The sequence below is a fragment of the Amblyraja radiata genome, chromosome 7 (assembly GCF_010909765.2).
Source record: "Amblyraja radiata isolate CabotCenter1 chromosome 7, sAmbRad1.1.pri, whole genome shotgun sequence".
Lineage (NCBI taxonomy): Eukaryota > Metazoa > Chordata > Chondrichthyes > Rajiformes > Rajidae > Amblyraja > Amblyraja radiata.
Window position 1 is genome coordinate 54,744,456 of NC_045962.1, and position 24,077 is coordinate 54,768,532.

Sequence of the window (24,077 nt, forward strand, 5' to 3'; positions counted from 1 at the left end):
TCCTGAAGATGCTCAGGAATTGGTCTCCAGCAACAGCTCTGTCCCTACACAGACTGACATTAAAAACAGTCATGCTAATGGCATTGGTCACAGCACAGAGGGTACAGTCACTGCATAAACTAAAACTGGACAACATGACTTCCTCAACAGAAAATATTACGTTTCATATCTATGAGTTAGTAAAGCAGAACAGATGGGGATCAGCAGGCCTCAATATACAATTTAGGTCATACCCAACAGATGACCGTCTGTGTATAGTAATGGCCGGTGCTCACGATGCGACCTGACGCAAGATGTCACCCGAGTGAAGTGGTCGTGGTCCAGCACGAGTTCCGCACGACATAACGGGGGGTAGATAAAGAGTTCCCACGGTACTCGGCAATTCTGTCATTTGTGCGAGTGACTTGTCCGTCTACCGATCTTTCCCGTTAATCGTGAATGAACATCGTGGACTGTAGTGTAGTTAATCACGTGGCACAAATGATGTCACTTTTTTTCACACACTATATAAATATCCTCCGTTCGTAGAATTGGCTCATTTGCAGACATGCCTATACAAAGTTGGTTCAAGTACAGGCTGGTTGTTATTTTCATTGACGCGCTGTATGCATTAGCGCAACATGTGCATTGAAAACGCTTGCGTGAAGGCAGAAGGGTGAGATTAATTAAAAAGAGAATTAAGAGGAAGTCTCACTGGGTTAAGCCCATGTTTCAACGGAGACCTCAATTTGGACAATATGAGCAACTGCTTAATGTGCTGTGCGAAGAGGATAAAAGTGCATTCAAAAACTTTGTCAGAATTTCACCCGAGCTCTTTAATGAGTTAAAGAATAATTTGGGACCTCTGCTGAAGAAGACTGACACTGTAATGAGAAAGGCACTGGAACCAGGGTTGCGCATAGCAATCACCCTCCGCTACTTGGCCTCAGGCGATTCTTATAAAAGTCTATCTTACAACTTTCTTGTCGCCACCAACAGCATCTGTGGTATTGTCCGAGAAACCTGTGAGGCGATCATCCAATTTTATTCAGCTGAAGTGTTAGAATGCCCCAGTACACCAGATGCGTGGAAGAGAGTTGCACTGGGGTTTGAAAACAGGTGGAACTTTGCTCACACATGTGGGGCTTTGGATGGCAAGCATGTGGCACTTCGTAAACCATCCGGAGGTGGCTCAAATTATTTCAATTACAAGAAATTCCACTCAATTGTACTCATGGCGGTGGTTGATTATAACTACAACTTCCTGTATGTGGATGTGGGCACACCTGGAAGTGTTGGTGATGGCCGGATTTGGAAAGAAACCTGGCTTGGAAAGAAAATGGAAGGTGGAACAGCAGGCATGCCTGATCCAGAACCTCTGTCAGGAGAAGACAGCCCGGACATCCCATATGCGATGGTTGCTGATGAAGCCTTTGCACTACGGCCCTGGATTATGAAGCCATATCCACAGAGGAATCTAACTAGGGAACAGAGGATCTTCAATTACAGGCTGTCAAGGGCCAGGAGGGTAGTAGAAAATTATTTTGGCATCTTGGCAAACAGATTTAGATGCTTGCTCAAGACAATGGAGCAGAGGCCCAAGAATGTGGAGAGTATAGTATATGCAGCATGTGTTCTGCACAACCTGATCCGATTGAGAGGTGCAGCTGCTGGATCAGCAACATCCATCCAGGACGGTGACATAGTGGACAGTGACACAGGGGAAGTAACACTAGGTGCTTGGAGAAGTGGTGCGAACAAGTTGAAAATGGTCTCACTGCAGCGTTTGACAGGTAACTCGGGCACATCCAGTGTGAAAGAGCAAAGAGACCATCTCTGCGCTTACTACAATTCACAATTGGGGAGTGTGCCGTGGCAGGACAGCTATATTGATGGGTAGCCGACCACAGGACCACTACTGCATGTTATAAGCTGACTTCCTAGTGTTGTCCTCTGAAAAGTGCTTCCTATAAGATGTTCGTCCGCAAAACCTGCCGTTTAGAACATTGCATTGTCCCTTTAAATGCCTGAGTTCACGCTTGTAGCGGAGGTTGATGGATATAATGTGTTTTAAATAATCTCGCGTGCCTCATTTGTTGTATTTCGTGTTTGCGAGTCCCTTTTACAGACAAATGTTTTGTGTGATGCATCTCCTCTCACTATGTGACAGAATTCGTCTTCTTATATTGTCAAATAGGAATAAAGACTTTGTATCACATTTACCGTGCTGATTGTCTTATTTCATTTTCTACCAAGAGGTGAAGAACACGTTTAAATAGCTGAACATTTCAGGGTCCTGCACACTCAAAAATGTAAATGAGTGAAAATGTGATTATATCACCTCCATTAAGGTATTTTGTGTTTCAGCATGAGAGGGATTATAACATTAGAGACATTCATCGTGTAGTGATGTATTAATGACGATTTGCAGACATCAAGCTGATAGTAAAAAATAAATTTATTTAGCAGTGAGGTAAACAAGCAATCAATGACAATCAAAATGCTGAGGTAAAAGCTTTATCACACTTCAGGATATAATAAAATGTGGAGCCACCAACAGAAAAATAAAATGCACAAGAGTAAAGGACACATAAATTAACATACAGAGTGTTCAAAAGGGAACTGCAGATGCTGGAATATCGAAGGTACACAAAATTGCTGGAGGAACTCAGCGGGTGCAGCAGCATCTATGGAGCGAAGGAAATAGGCGACGTTTCGGGCCGAAACCCTTCTTCAGACTGATGGGGGGTGGGGAAAGAAAGAAGGAAAAAGGGAGGAGGAGGAGCCCGAGGGCGGGCGGATGGGAGGGTGGGAGGAGACAGCTAGAGGGTGAAGGAAGGGGAGGGGACAGCACAGGCTAGCCAAATTGGGGGAATTCAATGTTGATGCCATAAGGGCGCAAGGACCCCAGACGGAATATGAGGTGCTGTTCCTCCAATTTCCGCTGTTGCTCACTCTGGCAATGGAGGAGACCCAGGACAGAGAGGTCGGATTGGGAATGGGAGGGGGAGTTGAAGTGCTGAGCCACCGGGAGGTCAGGTAGGTTAAGGCGGACTGAGCAGCGGTGTTCGGCGAAGCGGTCGCCCAACCTACGCTTGGTCTCACCGATGTAAATTAGCTGACATCTAGAGCAGCGGATGCAGTAGATGAGGTTGGAGGAGATACAGGTGAACCTTTGTCGCACCTGGAACGACTGCTTGGGACCTTGAATGGAGTCGAGGGGGGAGGTGAAGGGACAGGTGTTGCATTTCTTGCGGTTGCAACGGAAAGTGCCCGGGGAGGGGGTGGTGCGGGAGGGAAGGGAAGAATTGACGAGGGAGTTGCGGAGGGAGCGGTCTTTGCGGAAGGCAGACATGGGGGGAGATGGGAAGATGTGGCGAGTGGTGGGGTCACGTTGGAGGTGGCGGAAATGGCGGAGGATTATGTGTTGTATTTGTCGGCTGGTGGGGTGAAAGGTGAGGACCAGAGGGACTCTGCCCTTGTTGCGTGTGCGGGGATGGGGAGAGAGAGCAGTGTTGCGGGGTATGGATGAGACCCTGGTGTGAGCCTCATCTATGGTGGCGGAGGGGAATCCCCGTTCCCTGAAGTACGAGGACATTTCCGATGCCCTGGTATGAAATGTCTCATCCTGGGAACAGATGCGGCGTAGGCGGAGGAATTGGGAGTAGGGGATGGAGTCTTTACAGGGGGCAGGGTGGGAAGACGTGTAGTCCAGATAGCCATGTAAGTCAGTGGGTTTATAATGTATGTCGGTCTGTATGTTGGCCACCATCCCCTACTCCCAATTCCTCCGCCTACGCCGCATCTGTTCCCAGGATGAGACATTTCATACCAGGGCATCGGAAATGTCCTCGTTCTTCAGGGAACGGGGATTCCCCTCCGCCACCATAGATGAGGCTCACACCAGGGTCTCATCCATACCCCGCAACACTGCTCTCTCTCCCCATCCCCGCACACGCAACAAGGGCAGAGTCCCTCTGGTCCTCACCTTTCACCCCATCAGCCGGCAAATACAACACATAATCCTCCGCCATTTCCGCCACCTCCAACGTGACCCCACCAGTCGCCACATCTTCCCATCTCCCCCCATGTCTGCCTTCCGCAAAGACCGCTCCCTCCGCAACTCCCTCGTCAATTCTTCCCTTCCCTCCCGCACCACCCCCTCCCCGGGCACTTTCCGTTGCAACCGCAAGAAATGCAACACCTGTCCCTTCACCTCCCCCCTCGACTCCATTCAAGGTCCCAAGCAGTCGTTCCAGGTGCGACAAAGGTTCACCTGTATCTCCTCCAACCTCATCTACTGCATCCGCTGCTCTAGATGTCAGCTGATTTACATCGGTGAGACCAAGCGTAGGTTGGGCGACCGCTTCGCCGAACACCTCCGCTCAGTCCGCCTTAACCTACCTGACCTCCTGGTGGCTCAGCACTTCAACTCCCCCTCCCATTCCCAATCCGACCTCTCTGTCCTGGGTCTCCTCCATTGCCAGAGTGAGCAACAGCGGAAATTGGAGGAACAGCACCTCATATTCCGTCTGGGATCCTTGCGCCCTTATGGCATCAACATTGAATTCCCCCAATTTGGCTAGCCTGTGCTGTCCCCTCCCCTTCCTTCACCCTCTAGCTGTCTCCTCCCACCCTCCCATCCGCCCGCCCTCGGGCTCCTCCTCCTCCCTTTTTCCTTCTTTCTTTCCCCACCCCCCATCAGTCTGAAGAAGGATTTCGGCCCGAAACGTCGCCTATTTCCTTCGCTCCATAGATGCTGCTGCACCCGCTGAGTTCCTCCAGCAATTTTGTGTACCTTCAATTAACATACAGACATTTACAAAGGACTATAGATGTCACACCAAACGGTGAGTGGCCAAGAAATAAAATAAACTAAAACTCAAACTGTTATTTGAAACACCACAAAAAATATTCTCAGCTTCCGAGGGTTAACTGGGGTAGTTGACGTCAGTGCAACCTTCTGCCCTTTCTTGAAAAGGACTTTGTGTGGGGAAGGGAGGAAACTCAGGCACCTGGCATAATTCCAGGAGCCTGTTTCTGGTTAACCTTTACAGCTAACAGCTTACTATTATCAAAAGTATGGGTGGTCTAGCGCTCCCTAACTTTATGTACTATAATTGGGCAGTAAATATTAAAAATATGATTCGCCTGCTGGACAACTCTGCCCAGCAGGTGGACTGGATTGTAATGGAGAGAGAGGACTGCTCTCCATGTAATACAGGAGCGACTCTCCTCTCACCAATGAATCTGAATAACAAAAATTATAATAAATATCCAATGATACATAGCACAATTAGAACTTGGAAACAAATAAAACAGAATCTAAAATTAAGAAATCTATCTCTTTTAATGCCAATAGTTAATAACCTGTCGTTTAAACCTTCAATTATAGATAAATCATTTATACAATGGGAAAGAATGGGAATCAAAACGCTCGGAGACTTGTATGAATTAGGAAAATTATTATCATTTCAACAATTACAACTGAAATATAATTAGAAAAATAATCAATATTTTAAATATCTTCAAATCCGTGACTATCTGAAAAAATACACAAAAGACTATCATAACATGCCCCCAGACTTATTGGATGAAGCCATGAAGACAAAGGCTGAATCAGCAAATCTAATATCATACTTATACAACATTATTTTAAATATAGAAATACCTACAACCGATGGTATTAGAAGAGACTGGGAACAAGAACTAGCTATAAAAATTACAAAAGAGAGGTGGGATAAACACTTACTATATGTGCATAAATGCTCGATCAACGTACGACATACTATAATTCAATACAAAACATTACATAGACTATATTATTCAAAAACTAAAATAAATAAACTTTTCCCCAATGTCTCACCCATTTGTGATAAATGTCAGTCACAAGAAGCTACCATAGCGCACTCTTTTGTTTTTTGTATAAAAATCCAAAAATTCTGGAACGAAATATTTGAAATCTTTAAAATGAAACTTGTACCAAAAGCAGAATGGATCATTTTTGGAATATCGGAAGGTAACCCCGAATTAAACGTGTTTCAAAAGAACTTACTTAATTACGGGCTAATAATGGGAAAAAATCTTATACTCAAATTTTGGAAAAATGCTCCAATACCAACAATAAAAATGTGGATTTCAAACATGTTCGAAACACTACACTTGGAAGAGATGAGACTCCTCCTAGCAGGCAAAGCAGACCACTTCCAAAAGACGTGGTCTGCATTTATGGAACTATTACAAGTATAAGGTGCAATAGTAATTTAAAATATAAATGGTACCAGGATCTGGTAACGGGGGGTATAAAATAAAGTAAAAAAAAAAAAAATACGGTTGGTATATCCTTGTTTGCGGAGTTTTGTGTTACAATAGTGCGATTGTTTTTCCTTTTTTTTCTTTTCTTTCTAGGGTCTAATTTCCTTTCTTTACTTCCTTCTCTAACTTCTTCCCTAAGGGGCTTTCTTTTCCCAACACTTTCCTGCACCTTCACGATTCTTGCTAACTTTCTTACTTCTTTTATTTCTATCTTTTTTAAAGCTCGAAAAACGAAGTGGTACAACAAATGTATTAAGATATATGTGATGTGTATTATTGTAATTTACTGTACTTCTAATAAAAAATAAATAAAAAAAAAATAAAAAAAATTTACCAAGGGCAAAAATACAAGCACTCAAAATTAATGCTGGTCATTTCGACAGACCAATGAAGCTACCAATCAAAGCAACTATGGAATTAAAATGGTGGAGGGATAACATTCGCCATTGTTCCAGCCCTATTATTATCAGCAACCCCTCAGTGGTGCTACAAACTGATGCCAGTGCGCTTGGTTGGGGTGCAACCAATTCCATCTCCAGCTGTGGAGGTAGATGGAATGCACAGGAGGCATCATTACTACAGACACTTGGCATAAACTACCTGGAAATGTTGGGTGCGTTCTATGGCCTAAAGTCATACTGTTCTGGAATATATCACCAACATGTTAGACTACAGATTGACAATACCACCGTGGTGGCATATATTAACCATATGGGTGGAATCAAATCGACATCATGTGACAATCTGGCTAATACAATTTGGCAATGGTGTATCCAGAGAAATATTTGGATATCAGCTACTTACCTACCAGGTAACCTAAATTCAGTGGCAGACACCAGGTCACGCAAATTCAATGAAAACATCGAATGGATGTTGGATATAAAAGTATTTGCTGAAATTGTAGCACGGTATGGAACACCAGATATCGATCTATTTGCATCTAGACTCAATCACCAGTTACCAAACTATGTTTCTTGGGAACCAGACCCTGGGGCAATCAGCGATAGATGCTTTTTCGCTGCATTGGGGGAAATTGTTTTTCTATGCATTCCCTCCTTTCTGCCTCATCAGTCGGGTATTACGCAAAATACAACAAGACTCGGCGTCTGGTATTTTGGTAGTGCCCCGATTGGCCTACTCAACCATGGTTCCCTGTGATACTCGACATGGTCTTAGAACCATGTATCACCATCCTGAAACAACCAGATTTGTTGGTTCATCCCGTAACTGGGGATAGCCATCCATGTCATAAAACGACAAACTTATTAATTTGTAGAGTCTAAAGAAACCTCTACCGAACATTGAACATTATCTCAGCGGCTCACAGGCAGTCCACCAAAAAACAATATCTGGTATACATCAGGAAATGGGAGATATATTGTCACAGAAACAACATCACTTACAGCTCGATGAACATAACGTCTGTTCTGGAATTCCTGGCAGGCCTCCATTATGATGAGGGGCTCAGTTACAGTGCCATTAACTGCGCCAGAAGTGCCCTTTCAGCATATCTATGGCGAGGATCAGAGCGTCATTCTGTTGGGATTCACCCCCTGGTAACCAAACTTATGAGGGGAATTTTTAATATCAATCCCCCAAGAACCAGGTACTCTCAAATATGGGATGTGAGTATTGTCCTAACGTTGCTAAGGAACTGCTCTCCAGCAACAGCTCTATCCCTGCAAAAGCTGACGCATAAAACAGTCATGCTGATGGCTTTGGTCACAGCACAAAGGGTACAGTCTTTACATAAGTTAAGGCTGGACAATATGACTTCTTCAACAAGAAATATAACTTTTCATATTCACGAATTAGTCAAACAGAACAGACCGGGATCATCAGGCCTCAAAATAGAATTTAGGGCCTACCCTATAGATGATCGTCTCTGTATAATAAGACATTTATTGTTATATATGGAGAACACCAAAAACATCAGAGGCAATGAGATGGCACTACTAATCAGCCACAAGCAACCCCACAAAAAAGTGTCGGTTCAAACTATTTCCAGATGGCTCAAACAGGTTTTAACAACAGCTGGGGTGGATACTAACATATTCAAATCTCATTCCACCAGGGCTGCAGCTACATCGGCAGCTATGGAGTTGGACGTACCGATGGACCAAATCCTGGAGACAGCAGGGAAAAAACGTTCCAACAATTCTACCATAAACCAGTGGTTAAACCAGGAACTTTTGCAGAATCAATTTTAAGTTCTGTAATATGATTTCACCCCATAAAATAGGGGCTATAATTTGTTGTTAATAAATTTATCATGGATTTTCAATGTCGGATTCATGTTTAAACATGTTAACACAATTCCTCCCTTAGTCAATTAAGGCAGATGTGATGCATGGACTCGTTTCCACGGCATGAAATCACAGAGCTTTGAAATCTTCACGTAGTCACTCACGTGACTCCGAAGTAAAATAGTAAGATTAAACGAGAACTTACCAGTTCGAAGTTTGATCATTATTTTATGAGGAGTAATGTTGAGGGATTACGTGCCCTCCGCTCCCACCCTTGATCATAAAGTTCAACTGGTATCCTCTTCTCTAATCTTACTATGTTCAGTAATTACTGTTATCTGTGATTTCACACCGCTGCTTTGAAGAATGACACGCATGCGTCCTGGCGGGTTCTTCACGTAATCCCTCAACGTTACTCCTCATAAAATAATGATCAAACTTCGAACTGGTAAGTTCTCGTTTAATCTTACTATTCTACTTCTAATCCTTGGTTTTTTGGAAATTGCAAGAACTGGTTTGAATCAGAGCATTTGGCACCTACTAATTTTTCCAGCTATTATAAGCGCAGTCAATAACTGCTGATTTAGTGTTCTGTAAATGGGCTAGTTTTCCATTCTCTTCTGGTTATTAAAAAGTGGACATGTATAATGGTATAATGGTATACCAGATCTTCATGGTTTCTTTACTGAAATGGTAAGGTGAAATTTTCCACATAGCAGAAGATGGCACAGATTTTGAACCAAACCCAATAATGAGGTTAACAATCCTTCTCCCCACAGGGTTCTGCGAATCCTTCTAACAACAGATTCTTGAATAGTACTTGTTACAGGTGTTATGGAGTGATGGCAGGAGAATGAGGTTGAGAGACAAAGATAGATCAGCCATGATTGAATGGTGGACTAGACTTGATGGTCTGAATGGCCTAAGTCTCCTCCAATAATTTGTGAATTTATAAAAATTCAAGCATTATATTCTAAATCATTCTGTGCGGTTGTAATAAATTTATGGTCTGAACGGAATTGGTTTGACATTTTTCATTGAAGGAACAAATGTAGACAGTCATCCCAGGTAATCCACGAAACAAGTTATTACAAGCAAAATTAATCCTCAGACAGTCTTTCTTATTAATCGAAGAATTTGCAAGATGCCTGCTCAAACATGCATTCAGGGTTTGTGAAGTCCAGAGTTTCGCACAGCTACATAGTGAATGACTACCACACTCGCACATGTTGACCAAGATCCTCTGCACATGCATGTTCATCCAGATCCTCCTCTGTTTACCAGTTATTCACCATTGCAAAACGTTCAGCTTTTCTATTCGACTCCAGTGGATGAACCTCTCACTTAATACTCAACTGTTTAATTGGCCTCTTTGGGCCAGAAATTGTATTTCACTCATTTTGAGAGCCAAGTTTGATCCTCACCTTGAGTGGCTGTCTATGTGAAGTTTGCTCATCCTTTAATCCTAGGGGCCTCTGGTTTCCCTCACACATCCCAAAGATGTGTGGGTTTGTAGGTCAATTGGCCTCTGTAAATTACGCCCAGTTTGTAGTGAGTGGATGAGAAAGTGGGATAACTTACAACTAGTGTGAATCGATGGTTGGCATGGACTCTGTGGGCCGAAGGGCCTGATTCTATGCTGAAACTCTAAACTCAACTAAACTAAGATCTAATATCGAACCTGGGAGCGGCAGAAGTTGTGAGGCATCAGCACTATCCTCTGCGGCCATGAGACATGCCAGCTGATCATAATGTCTTGCTGCAATGACTTCTGCTTTGCCAGCATTCATCCCCACTGCATTTTGTGAAGAGATCAGGACTCCATTAATGGTGTGCACTGTTCATGCTTGGTTCAGGGGCAAAGTATGTCTGGAGTTGGACCAAAATTCCTTCTTAGGCGCCGTGCTATTCCAACTATTTATGAGTTATGGCAGCATACCACCCCATCTAACCCTCTTTGCATCAACTAAGGCATTCGATTTTCCAGCTGGCTTTGGAAACAAATAGAAATGTTATGTTAAGTCTTTGATATCCCTGGCACTGTCCATAGATTCCTTTGGGACTTTATTTTTATTGGACATGATGATAAATGTTTATGATTCAAACCTTTATAAATCCTTCCCAGCACCAACAGTGTAGATTAAGGTGAAATTAAAGATAGACACAAAAAGCTGGAGTAACTCAATGGGTCAGACAGCACCTCTGGAGAAAAAGAATAGGTGATGTTTCGGGTCAAGACGCTTCTTTAGGTGAAATTAGTTAGCTTGCAATTAATCAACTGGGATAATTAGCAGCAAAGAAAGGAGTTTGAGATCCACATTTAAAAATGTCAAACAAGACCTGTTATATAACTTGTTGAATAAAGGGCCTGTCCCACGAGCATGCGACTGCATGCGGCAAGCGCGACCTAACGTGGTCGCTTGAGCCGTACGGCCTCGCTGGGGCCGGTCCCACTTCGTTCGCTGGAGCCGTATGGAGTTGTGCGGAGCTGGTCCCGACATCACGCGGTGCTCCGAAAAACTGACACTGTCCAAAAATTCCGCGCTGCAACGGCCTGCTGGCCCGCAGCCGCATTGAGGCCGTACGCACCGCGTCGACGGGCGTGCACAGCTTCTCGACACCGTACGCAGCGTCTTGATGCCATACGCAGCGTCTTGACGCCGTATGCAGCGTCTTGAAGGCGTACGCCTTCGCTCGAACTTCATGTCAACTCATATGGGATCACTCGACCTCCGTGCAGCCCCTGCTTCCGGTTTAGTCGCGCTTGCCGCATGCAGTCGCATGCTCGTGGGACAGGCCCTTAACACTTTAATTTTTGTTCTGTTTAATTCTGGGATCTGATATTTCAGTCAAATTCTGTCATACAGCTTCAATTTGTTTTTACCCCATTTCTAACTCCCTTTCACTATGTTGAGTACTAGTCAGTTCTGCAACATTTAATCACTGGAATGTCTGAACCATAATTCCTGTTGAATTTGTTGGTAACATGATGATACCATTGTGCTCTCTGACGGCATAAGTGGCTATCCCCTTTCTTGCATGAGTATGGTATTCCGCGTGATGTGAATGATTCATGGTTTAATCGGATCTCATACAGACTGGGTGGAGTGATACCTTATTCCACCACTTATTATGGCAGTGAGAAACCGGTTCGATTTTTGCTGGTGAGAACTTACTTGAGATAAGCTTGTGTCTATTGTTTACAGATGGCTTGGTGAGAGAGGAATTCAGCAGACTTGCAAGTCATAAGTTCATGTCATAGGAGCAGAGGTAGACCATTTGGCCCATCGAGTCTACTCCGCCATTCAATCGTAGCTGATCTATCTTTGCCTCTCAACCCCATTCTCCTGCCTTCTCCCCATAACCATTGACATCCTTACCAAAAGTATCTGTCAATCTTGCCTTAAAAGTACCCATGACGGCCTCCACATTCATAGGTCATGTGATAGGAGTAGAATTAGGCCATTTGGCCCATCAAGTCTATTCCGCCATTCAACATCAAGTCTATTCCGCCATTCAACATCAAGTCTATTCTGCCATTCAAATGGCGGCACCTCGCGGCTGTGGCCCTGCAGTCCGTCTGCCCTTTTTTTGTGCCGTTCAATGTGTAGTTTGCTGTGGTTTTTATACTGTTTTTAACTGTATATATGTGGGGTGGGGGAAACTTTTAAATCTATTGCCTGCACGGGAGACCCGACGTTTTCCCTGTTGGGTCTCCAATGTCGTTGGGGCCTAGCACCGTGGAGCGGCCTCCAGCTGGAATGACCTGGGGGCTCCAGTCGCAGGGCCTGCAGCCTGCGGACTTACCATCATGGGGCTGGCCGGCCTCTGAGCGTGGGGAGCTGTGGTGGCGTGCGGCTGCGGCCGGGCTTCGGGGCTTCGGAGGCTCCAGCTGCAGGCCTGTGGATGGTGACATCGCCCACCGGGGGCTCCAACTTTAAGTCCCGGAGCAGGGACTTACCATCGCCCGCAGGGGCTTTAACATCGGGAGAGGTTGGAGAGCAGGGGAGAGACAAGACTTTGCCTTCCATCACAGTGAGGAGGAGATTCACTATAATGGATGTCTGTGTGAATTGAGTTGGTTGTGTGTCTTGTAAAATTGTTTCTTTTGTTGTATGGCTGCAGAAACCAAAGTTCCCAACCAAAGTTCCTAACAGAAAAATAAAGTTAATTGAATTGAATTGAATTGAACCATGGCTGATCTATCTCTCCTTCCTAACCAAATTCTCCTGCCTTCTCCACATAAACTCAGACACCTGTACTAATCAAGAATCTATCTATCTCTGCCTTTAAAATATCCACTGACTTGGCCTCCACAGCCTTCTGTGGCAAAGAATTCTTCAGAATCACCACCCTCAGACTAAAGGAATTTCTCCTCATCTCCTTCCTAAAAGAATGTCCTTCAATGCTGAGGTTATGGGTTCTAGTCATAGACTCTCCCACTAGTGTAAGGGTTCCCAACCTGGGGTAAATTTACCCCCAGGGACTGTGTTTGGTTCTGGTATCTGGTCATCATTAGTTGTTCATAAATAAGTGAAATAACATTGTTATGTGCTATTAAAGTTGCCAGGGATAAACAGGAAGTAAATGGTTGGGAACCCCTGCACCAGTGGAAACATCCTCTCCACATTCACTCTATCCAAGCCTTTCATTATTCTGTATGTTTCAATGAGGTCTCCCCCTCATTCTTCTAAACGCAGAAGCTTTAATAGGCAATGTGAAGCATTTAAAGTTCATGTGTGGAGATCACCTGTTTTTTCCATTCATTGGCAGCGCGCATCCCAAATTATGCATCTTTCCCATCATTCAGTTATCGCCTCTGTGAATCAGTTTAAATGTTTTCTTCCAAATTATGTTATATTAGGAGCAATGTTGTGCTGTAGTCACAATAATGGTGGAATTGGATAAAGATTGCATTAAGAAAAATAACATTTCAGGAGAACCTGTCACAACATGGAATATCACAATTCTGGTCCCCCTAATATAGAAAGGATGTGGAGGCTTTGAAAAGGGTGTAGAGGAGGTTTACCAATATGATGCTAAGGTTAGAGGGTATTTGCTATAAGGAGAGGTTTGACAGACTTAGGTTGTTTTCTCTGGTTGATAGGAGACCTGATAAAGGTATATATAATTATGAGGCATAAGTAGAGTAGACAGTCAGAAACGTCTTCCCAGGATGGAAATATCAAATACTAGAGGGCATAGCTTTAAAGTGAGAGGGACAACATTTAAAGATGTCCAGGGCAAGTTATTTTTAATGCCTGTGTGCCTGGTAAACATTGCCATGGCTGGTGGTGAAGGCAGATACGATAGTGGTGTTGCGACTTTTGGATAGGCACGTGGATATGCAGAGAATGGAGGCATATGGATCATGTGAAGGTAAATAAGAGTTTGTCTTGGCATCATGTTCATCACATAAAATAGTTGACCAAATTAATTTCCTGTGCTGTAAAGTTCTATGCAAGAAGAATACTCTTTAAGCAGAAAATGGGCCATGAATCATTTTTCTTGTCAACAATAAAGTCATTTTTATTGATCCACTCTCAGTAAGACTGTATACAATTATACAAAAATATATTACATTGATGTTGCCAGCAAAATGCAACACATATAGAACAGACAGAGCATTTAAAAGATCCTCTGAAGTTATTTGTCTGTTCCAAATGTACAAGTTCTTCTGACTGGAACTGGCAAAGGCATCCAAACCTCAAACAGACACACACACAAACGCGCACACACACACTATGCGCCAGCTGAAAGTAGACCTGCCATGGAGAGCGCACCCCACACCTGGGGCAGGAAACAGGCCCAATCCTACGTAAACACTGCAGAAGAGAAATGGGCATAAAGAAATAACAGGGCCATTTACAGCCTCATATCCACATCCTTCTCTCCCCCTTGCTCCCAGCTCACAGCAGCTGCTGCCCTGAGCCTGCAATGAATGGGATCATTGAAGCCTCCCCACCAGTGCAGTTTAATGAGCCTTCTGTTAACACCACCTTGTTCCTTACATTGCACTGGTTGGAGGAAAGATTTGTATGTTCTTTTACATTCGACTGTTTGCCAAACCCTACTCCAGAGTCTCCTGTGCTGAGAGAACATTTGGGACGAAAGGGCTTCTGCTGAAACATTAACTTTACATCCTATCTTCATATGTTAACAGACCAGCTGTGTCATTTCGGTTTGAATTTTCTAAAAATCTTGCTCTAATTCAGAGACTGAGGTCGCAATTAAGGCTAAATTCTCCAAGAAATTGAACTTGAGGAGGGAAGTTTTCAATAACACCAGAGTCGTCACTCTTAGCTTTGGTCCAAATGTAGGACCCATCTCACAAAATGCTTTCAGGTTGTGGTTGCAGATTAGGTGCACATAATAGCAACTCAACAATTTGAACCTTCACACTGGGGCTTTTTGCCCATTTATCCCACTTTGGTTAATTTGTAGCTAATGGTCCATGTCTGACGGTGATTAGACAGAGAGACCTTTTTACGAGCATTTCACAGGCAGATTGCTAGGTGCCTGAGTTGGAATTCCATACTTGGCAGTGAAGGGAAAAGTAACAACAATCTGAAGAATGTCGGAGTGCAACATCGCACATACATTTAAAATGAAAGGCAGTACACATAAGAGGACAGTTACAAAGTACAGAGATTTCTTTGTCGTCGCAAAATGTCTCCCTTATACATCAACAAGTATAAATGTTAACTTCAATCTGAACAAGGTCTCCTTGAATTCATACCAAACTTGGTTTTTCAAAAAGGTCGTTCATGGTTAGTGTCGGCGATGTCGGGCTCTTGAATCGTCATTGTGCTCCTAGAATGAATGCAATCATTGATTGAGTGAATCTAGGTTTAAAAGTTTTTTTTCTTGTTGATACATAAATATGGAAATTGCCAAATAAGAAAAAAAAATCCAGGTTTACCCCCACCTTTAAACCACCAAGCGATGATTGTTCTGAGGTGTATTTCAATTGCAATAAAATGTACATTACCTATGTTATGTCAAAGATCTCAGACTTAACTCTGAACAAAAGACTTTAGACTTTTAGACTTTAGAAATACAGCATGGAAACAGGGTATTCAACCCACTGAGTCCACACCGGCCATCAATCACTTGCACTATCCATACTAGAGACAATTTACAATTTTGCAGAAGCCAATTAACCTATAAATCTGCTCGTCTTTGGACTATGGGGGGAAACAGGAGCACCCAATGAAAACCCACGCGGTCACAGGGAGAACATACAAATGCCATACAGACAGCACCCGTAGTCAGGAATGAACCCAGGTCTCTGACGCTGTAAGGCAGCAGCTTTACTGCTGAGCCACTGTGCTGCCCTTTATTTAAATATTGAAATAATATTGGTCAAGAAAGACAAAAGTTATTATGGGTGTGAGACAAGGCTCAATCCTTCTGAGTGGTTCTTCTCAAACATTTGTTGTACAAGAATGATAGAAGGGTCAGATATCACGCTCAGACAGTTGCGTTGTGGTGCATCAATATTGAGAAAGACAATCGGGTGTATATATAGCACAGAAACAGGCCTTTCAGCCTGTTGTGGCCATGCTGACTACCTCCTCTGCTGTGGATATTTAACTGTTTCTCCAAGTACTTCTTAAATGTTGTGAGAGTCTCTGCTTCCTCTACCATTCCCTCAGGCAGTGCATTCCAGATTCCAAACATCCTCTGGCTAAAAATAAAATGTTCTCAGATTCTCTCTAACCCACTCAATCCTCAACTTAACCCTTTCTCTCACGTTAGGAGGAAAGTTTCTCACTATCCACCCTATCTATGCCCCTCAAAATTCTCCATACTATCTCCCTTAACTTCAAAGAAAGCTTGTACCAATCACACATGCACTAAGGCAACACGGGTGGACGTGGTAATGAAGAAGGCCTGTGGTATTCTTGCATTCATCAGCTCCAGCAGCGTAGGAGTTGAGACAGTTGTACAAAACATTGGTTAGGCCAGATTTGGAGTAGGGTGTGGAGTTTTGGTCACCACACTACAGGAAGGACGTGATTAAGCTAGAAATTATGCTATTTCTAATCCAAAGTAAGTCAGTTTGCTTACCATTGATGAGTCCTCATTCGATAATTCTTCTGAGATGATTCTCATCTGCGTAAAAATACATATGTTTAGCACAGAGGAATCAACAAAAGATGTTTATTTAGCAAAGTAGATTCAATGATCAAACAATGCTGAAACACAATGCTGCACTCCTCACAATTGTCCCCGACAAGGTCCACAAGACATTCTGATGACCAGATCTTATCCAAACAATGTGGATAGTCATTGCGCTTTTAACCAGCAGCTCATTTTTCCAATGGGCCCTGAAAATTCAATTCAGCTTCAACTGGAGGATATTGGGAACTGATTGGCTATCCTAACTAAGCTCACTCTTGGGGTATTAAATTGACAAAATCGACCCCCTATGGACAAAGGTCTGAAAAGGCAGGAGCATTGTATCTTGGTCCCTCCTTCCCATCACTGGAGTTTATAATAATCAATGTTTTCCTCTATTTGCTGTCAGTTCAACTTGCTTTTGGAATAAAAAATGTGGGTAGAAATACATGGCATAGTATCATCTAAATAGTCAAAATGTGTGGCTGTTTTAAACTCATTCAGTAAATAGAAAATGAAGTAATAGAATCATATGGAGATATAGCATAAACCTTCAGCCCACCGAGTCCACACTGCCTCCCAAGCACTGATCCGGACATAACCTATTGAATTCTCCCCACATTCCCATTTACCTTACCCAGGTTCCACCCCTCACCCACACACACTTGGGGGTGAATTACAGCTGCCAACTAACCTACCAACACCCCCCCCCCCCCCCCCCCCGTTCCAGAAACCAGAGCACCAATAGGAAATACACGAATATACGTGGTCACACGGAGAACATGGAAACTCTGCATTGTCTAGACCCAAGGGTTAGCATTGAACCTGGGGCACTGGAGCTTTGATGTAACGGCTCTATCAGATCTACTCTGCTGCCTAACAAGTGCACGGATTTCTGGAGAGTTGTTTCTGCTTAATAAAACTGAGTAAGATTTATTTTTGACGGTGAATGCAGTGATATGGACAGTTTTTTGACAAGCAGTCTCATTGCTGATCATTGGAGAAGATTAAATGTAGATTAAGAGTTCTGTGGTTTAAAGTTAATGGGACTTTATTTCTACTATAGATTCTAAAGGATGAATATTATCAGGGTGACATGAGAAAGGGTCAAAATGACCCATTTTAAATTCTCAGAACATCATGAATTTACCTCTTCGCTGCTATTGATTAATTCTGAAGATCCTTCATTGTAGTGGAATCTTTGATGAGGCTTTCTGTAGTCTTTTCCCCTTTTGGGTGGCTTGCTGGGTCTCTGTGGTCCTGCAGCTGGTTCACTCTGACCTTTGCCCCCTTTGGATGGTACTCCATTAACCTTCACTTTATCCACCGAGCCTCCATTACCCTTGACTTTCCTGAAGCCATGACATTCCACATCCACGTCCAGGACTTCATCGGCCAAATATTTCACTCGGCTTCTGCAGGCAGCAGTCTCCTGAGAAAACAGAAACCAAGTTCTTGAAGATCACTCCTATGTTCAACTACTGGACTTTGAAAAATCTTATGTTGTACCAACGTATCCCCACAAGTTGCAGCCGAAGATTCCTTGTATAAAATGGGCACACAAACATGATATTATTTTTCTCTTCGTATTGTTCTGACTATTCAAAATGAAAACTTGGCAAGCTTAGTCTCCAGTGAAATAGGCAAGTGGGATATGTTTAACAGAGAGAGTTTGTGCGCTTGAAGACGTGGTGAATCTTGAAGAGGTCAGAAGCGATCCTTTCAACCACATCCCTATTCATAACAGTGCAAAACTAGGGGATTGTATAGCTTCTGGGTGGAATGTGTTGGATGTCCATATATATGACATCCAGGGTACACAAAAATGCTGGAGAAACTCAGCGGGTGCAGCAGCATCTATGGAGCGAAGGAAATAGGCAACGTTTCAGGCCGAAACCCTTCTTCAGACTGATGGGGGGTGGAGGCGGGGAGAAGAAAGGAAAGAAGGAGGAGCCCGAAGGCTGAGGGATGGGAGGAGACAGCCCGAGGGCTGGGGAAGGGGAGGAGACAGCAAGGGCTAACAAAATTGGGAGAATTCAATGTTTTGCCAAAAATACTTGGAATGAGTTCGGACTGGCATTCTTTTCATGCTGTTCATTGTTTGTTTGTCCATTGGTGATGCTTGGGAGGAACATGTTGGCCTCTCTAAGCCAGGACAAATTTCTGGCCTTTACACCATTATTTTAGTAGGCAGTGTAATCTAAAGAGCCTGGAAGGAAGGGTAGGGCTGGAGATTGGCAAGAACAGATCTGGCTGCTACCTAGATGGGGATGAGACCACAATCTCCTATGGTGTGGTTGATTTTTGTATCTATCGCTCACAGCTTTATTTTTGTTATTATAAATTCTTAATTTCTCATGACTGTCATTAGCAGAAAGCAAACAGAGAAGAATGGGCATATGCAGAATGAGCTAAAGTACAGTGTAGTGCATCAGTGTCATTTTGCAATTTGGCCAACTTTCTACCCATCATTGTAAGTTGATTCAAGGAGAGACAAGAACGTCAGCCTTACACAGCTGATGCAATGGGAAATGGAGAAATGTAGGGACCAGTGGACTCTTCTCATTTGTGGGTGATTGTGTCCCAGTGTTGGACAGCTCTGTGCTGCTCAGCTTCCTTCTTGCTTGTCCATTGACAGTTCAATGGAGATCCAGGCAAGGAAGGATACACTTGGGACTTGAAAGTCACCTCAAGAATGAAGAGTTAGCCTCTTAGCCTGCTACTGCTGCTTATAATACAATGCTGAGAAGAGAAATGTAATATAAAGAATTTGGATGAGAACTAATAAACTCTACAAATATAAATATTTGTCTTGATGTTACCTTTTATCCAGTATCAAACCACATCACTACATAGCCCATTAAATTCTTCACAATGTAAAGATTTTTTACATTTCCTCCAGTACAAGGATTTGATCAAAATTCCTTGCAATGTTGTCACAGTTTACAGGAATCAAAACTGTGAAACAGAACTGAAATATTTAGAACCTCATAAAATCAACTCAACAGCACCAGGTCCCTTTATTCCCGGCTAATATGGTCTTACTCAATTTATCTCTGATTGAGGCCTTAATTTGTCTTCTCAACAAGTTGGCAGATTTCTCTCCCCCTCCCCGCCCCCCTTTCTCTCTATCTCATGCACACAAACACTTCAAGACAAAAACATTATGTATTTCAGTTGGCCACAGTGTTCAGAACAGTGATCATGCTGGGCTGATTGCCAGGGATCTTGAATATTTCAGATGACAAACTCAGCAGTGATCAAATACACTGCTTTCTCTCTTTAATGAAAAGAAGTGAGGAGGTCACAGGCTTAAGACAGACATACTCCTGGTAAACATGGGTGCGTAATATTTCCATTCATGGATTAAATGTTTCACGTTAATTATCGGTAATTTCAAAGCCAAGCATTGAGCTGGGAATGCACGACCTCAGTACTTACAGCGATTCTCACTGGTCGGAAGATGCAGCTGGAATCATCAAATTCCAGCCCAGAATTTTTGGAGCAGACTGTTTCTTGAACAGAAAATGCTAAGTCCACATTGTAGGAGATTTTTCCTGTGGGAGAAAGCTACACAAAGAAATAGATATCAGTAATAAGCTCCCAAACATGATCATCAGCTATGTCTTGAGCTATATCAGTTGATGCTTTCAACATTGCAAATGGAAAACTGCCGGTGTTACTGTTAGGCTGGCTCCTGGTTTGCACCATGGGGCATCTGGAAGCCTACTGAAATATTGTTGGATTGCCAGGCAACCTATGAACAACATTATCTGTAATAAGTGACCAGAGCAGGCAACACTCAATTCTTTTGACCTCAGGCAATTCTCTGACAGATTGCCAGACCACTTGCCAGGTTTCTGGGGATGCTCAGAACTGGTAAATGGCAATTACAAGCAGAACATTGTCAGCACGGAGACACAATCCACATGATGAGACCTGAATGAGTTTAATCAAGTTAAATAAATTAAATCAATGTGTCATTTAGGTAGAAGTTCATAGCATGGATGGCTGTTGCAGCCAGGGTAGCTAGAGGTGGGTCGGAGGGTGGAGTCTCTCATCATAAAATGGGCAGTGTTATTATGAGAGTTTATGGAGGGTTGTTGTGGTCATGAGAGCTTGGGGTATGACCATAATGGATGGGCTATGAGTGCAAGAAGTGCAGGTCTTGCATAATAATCACCAAAGGACAGGATTAGTTGAGGTTGTGGTCACAGGAAGCATGTATTGTCTTTCTGTGGATCTAGTCTTCTTAGAGAGGTGTAATAGTGGGAAGGGAAGTGGTTATCGGGATCGTGAGGATGATTTTGATCCTCTTTAGGGAATGGATATGTAATTGTGAGTACTAGTTGTAACTGGGGTAGGTGGTAATTACAGGAACACCGGGATTGCAGAGGGTTGTGATAGAGTGTGGAATGTTGTCAACAGGTTTTTATAGGTTCAAGGATCTAGTGACTGCAGGTGAGATGCTATCATCATAGACAGTCTCTGAACATGGTGGCTGTAGTCGGCAGCTGGATGCGTAGAGCCAGAGCACGGCTCTACGTGAGATGTATATGGCGAGGGGAGGTGACACTCGCAAATATTTTCCTTGGAGCACTGAGGAAGCAAACCCACTTATCCTGACTATACACAAACCGGCTCATCCTTAATGTTCTGGGCATCCTCATCTTGGCCTTCAGATGCCACAGAGTGGAATGGTCATGGGTATCATCCCAGGAAGCTACTGTACTGCAACCTCTGATGTGTGCTGTGGAGTCCCAATTTGATCCAGGAACATAAATCCACCCAGGAAAACAACCGCAGTTGAAAACTAACTCTGACAATACCCTGTATCTAGAGGTGAGAGGGAACTAAGATCCCCTATTGATAATTATCCTGGTAGTTATTTGCAAAACAGCAAAGAGGGAGATAAAGAAATGTTCAGGAAGGAACTGCAGATGCTGGATTACACCAAAGATAGACACAAAATGCTGGAATAATTCATCAGGACAGGCAGCATCATCCCTTCTCTCCAGAGATGCTGCCTCTCCCGCTGAGTTACTCCAGCATTTTCTGTCTATCTTCAGGAGATAAAGGAAGATGGTTTCTCAGCAAATCTTCATGGAACTGTACATTCTCCCCACAAATTTTACTCTAATCAGAATCAATGAATGCTTTATGTCCAACCGTGGTCCATGCTCAGTAGAGTGAGTTGCGCAATATTTTGCTCCTATTCATAGCCAATGTTTAACTTCAGCCAGTAATATGTATCCATAGTTTAAGTAGTAAAGCACCAACAAATTACAGCTCATTCAAAATGCCACAGCCTGGCTTTTAACAAATACCAAGAAAAGGGAACATATCACCCTAGTATTATACCCCTTTATTGGCTCCTTGTGAGATCCAGGATAGACTACAAAGTCCCCCTTCTTGTCTATAAAGCCCTATATGGCTTAGGAGCAGCATATTTTACAGTCCCTCCTTCCCTATGCCCCTACTCAAGCGCTCAAGTCTTCTGATGCCAGCCTATTAGCCTCTCAATGATGCAGCAATAAGAAAATTGGTGAAGCAGCCTTTTTCAATTACAGCCCCAAGCTGTGGAATACCCTACACAGGGCTATGAGAGTTGACATTTTTAAACGGCAGCTAACAACTTATCTTTTCAATCAAGCTTTTAACGGACTTTATTTCTTCTGATGACATTGTAAAATTTACCTTTATTCTCTTGGATTTATCTCAGCATACCCTTCAGCAGTTTGCATGCTCATAAAGTATATGGGACTCTGTATTTGACCTGTGTTGTTGTTTTTTGTCCTTTTACACTCTATTTTTTATTTTTTTATTTTACATTTTTATATAAATCTGTGCTTTTTATGTAATTAACTTTTTTTCGGATTAAATTGTGTTTTTGTTTAGACCTGTGTTTTTGTGAAAAAGCACTTTGGGTTGCATTCAATTGTATGAAAAGTGCTATACAAATAAAGTTATATTACATATATTTTATAAAGCATTCAGAGACCAGAAGATGCTTACATCTGTTATTGTGCTGCGGATTATGCCACAGAGATGACTGATTTCACTTATCTCGTTCAGCTTTGTTATTGCTGCTCTCAGAGCATCCTCGGGGTTTGGTACTCCTGCAGACAGAGAAGGAACAGTTGTAGAAAATACTCTAGGATAAACTCAGCCTCTCTAGTTTGGAGGCACCATTTAATGCTCATTGGAATAAATGAATAACAGCTGGAAGTTCAGTGCACGGAACACTTTACAGTGTATTACTCTTACACAGCAGTGAATTATCGCTGACTGAAGCTCATTACCAGTAACTCATTGCTTTCTGAGGCCCTCCCTCACCCTAGTACCTACCTGAGCAATGGAGGATCTGCACGGCAGCGATGGCGAGGAGGAAGGATTTCATTTTGCCTCGTGTGGGATCAGCCGGTTGTGTTCTCAGAGTTCAGTTGCTGCTTCTCTTTCTCGATCTGCCTTCACCTCCCTGCCTTCGGTCTTTATATCCTGCACCTCCACCGCAGTCAAACACTGACTCATGTTTGCTCAGCTTGGTGATTGTGGGCACGGAAATCTGCTGACAAGTGTGCTGTAATCTGAAAAAAGTTTCCATAACTACAGCCAGATGTTTCTGTTCTAAAGATGTTAGCACTCAGTTGTAAACTTTACAGAGTAGAAGGAACAGCAAATAACAGGAGCCCAAACAATTGGTGTTAAGATCTTCTCCTTGACAATTCCTCGTGGGATGTTGTTGTAGTGAGTTTATAATTTGAAGGATTTACTATTTCCTGAGAATATATGCCTGCCAACCAGTTTCTCACTCATAATGCATTCAATGTGTGCATGAAGTGTATAGTGGTAATGATCTGGACAAGAGACTGGAGGGGAAAACAAAACAACTGTTGGAAGCTATTTTTTAGATATCCAAAGCAAAATTGTACAGATCATGGAAATTGGAAGTAAAATAGATACTGCTGGCAATATTCATCTGGCCTAGTGTATCTGTAGATAGAGAAACCAAGCTTGTGTTTCAAGGGAAAAAGCTTTAAGAATGTTTGTTCTTATTTCCTTTTATCTGACCTACAATCAATATTCTAATATGTTTTTTCATCAACTTATTGAACCCTTACTTTTTGTGACTATATAGGAGATCATTAACTATTTGGTGAAAATCCAGATATTCTCTATCTACCAGTTCCCCCTATCTATCATACTAGTTACATCCTCAAAAATCTCCGTAACATTTATCAATTACCATTGCCTTTTCATAAAATTGTCATATTGATCAATCATTTTGATTTTCTTGTTACCAAATCCTTATCGTTCCCAGTATCAGTTAACAGGCTAACACAAAAGCAGATGATGCTGTTCCGGCACCATCTATGGGGAAGGGAGCAAAGTAATGGTTCTATTCAATGACCT

General features: G+C 42.9%; 1 protein-coding gene across 1 annotated transcript; it reads right to left on the minus strand.

Annotated features, from left to right (window-relative positions):
- Nucleotides 1-14,042: 14,042 nt before the first annotated feature.
- On the minus strand, nt 14,043-23,389 carry LOC116975440 (secreted phosphoprotein 24-like). The gene is made up of 6 exons (XM_033024563.1): nt 23,013-23,389; nt 22,680-22,783; nt 20,106-20,234; nt 17,815-18,096; nt 16,614-16,658; nt 14,043-15,353 (listed from the first exon to the last, which is right to left on the minus strand). Exons 1-6 carry the CDS (start codon nt 23,062-23,064, stop codon nt 15,312-15,314), a joined length of 654 nt encoding a protein of 217 aa, XP_032880454.1. The 5' UTR covers nt 23,065-23,389; the 3' UTR covers nt 14,043-15,311.
- Between the last annotated feature and the right edge of the window lie 688 nt (nt 23,390-24,077).

Excerpts from the sequence above, each read along its gene's own strand:
- LOC116975440 (XM_033024563.1), bottom strand. The coding sequence starts at position 23,064 with ATGAAATCCTTCCTCCTCGCCATCGCTGCCGTGCAGATCCTCCATTGC. Across the intron at positions 20,235-22,679 it reads TCCGCAGCACAATAACAGAT|CTTTCTCCCACAGGAAAAAT; the intron begins GTAAGCATCTTC and ends TTCTTTGTGTAG. Across the intron at positions 16,659-17,814 it reads TAATCAATAGCAGCGAAGAG|ATGAGAATCATCTCAGAAGA; the intron begins GTAAATTCATGA and ends ATTTTTACGCAG.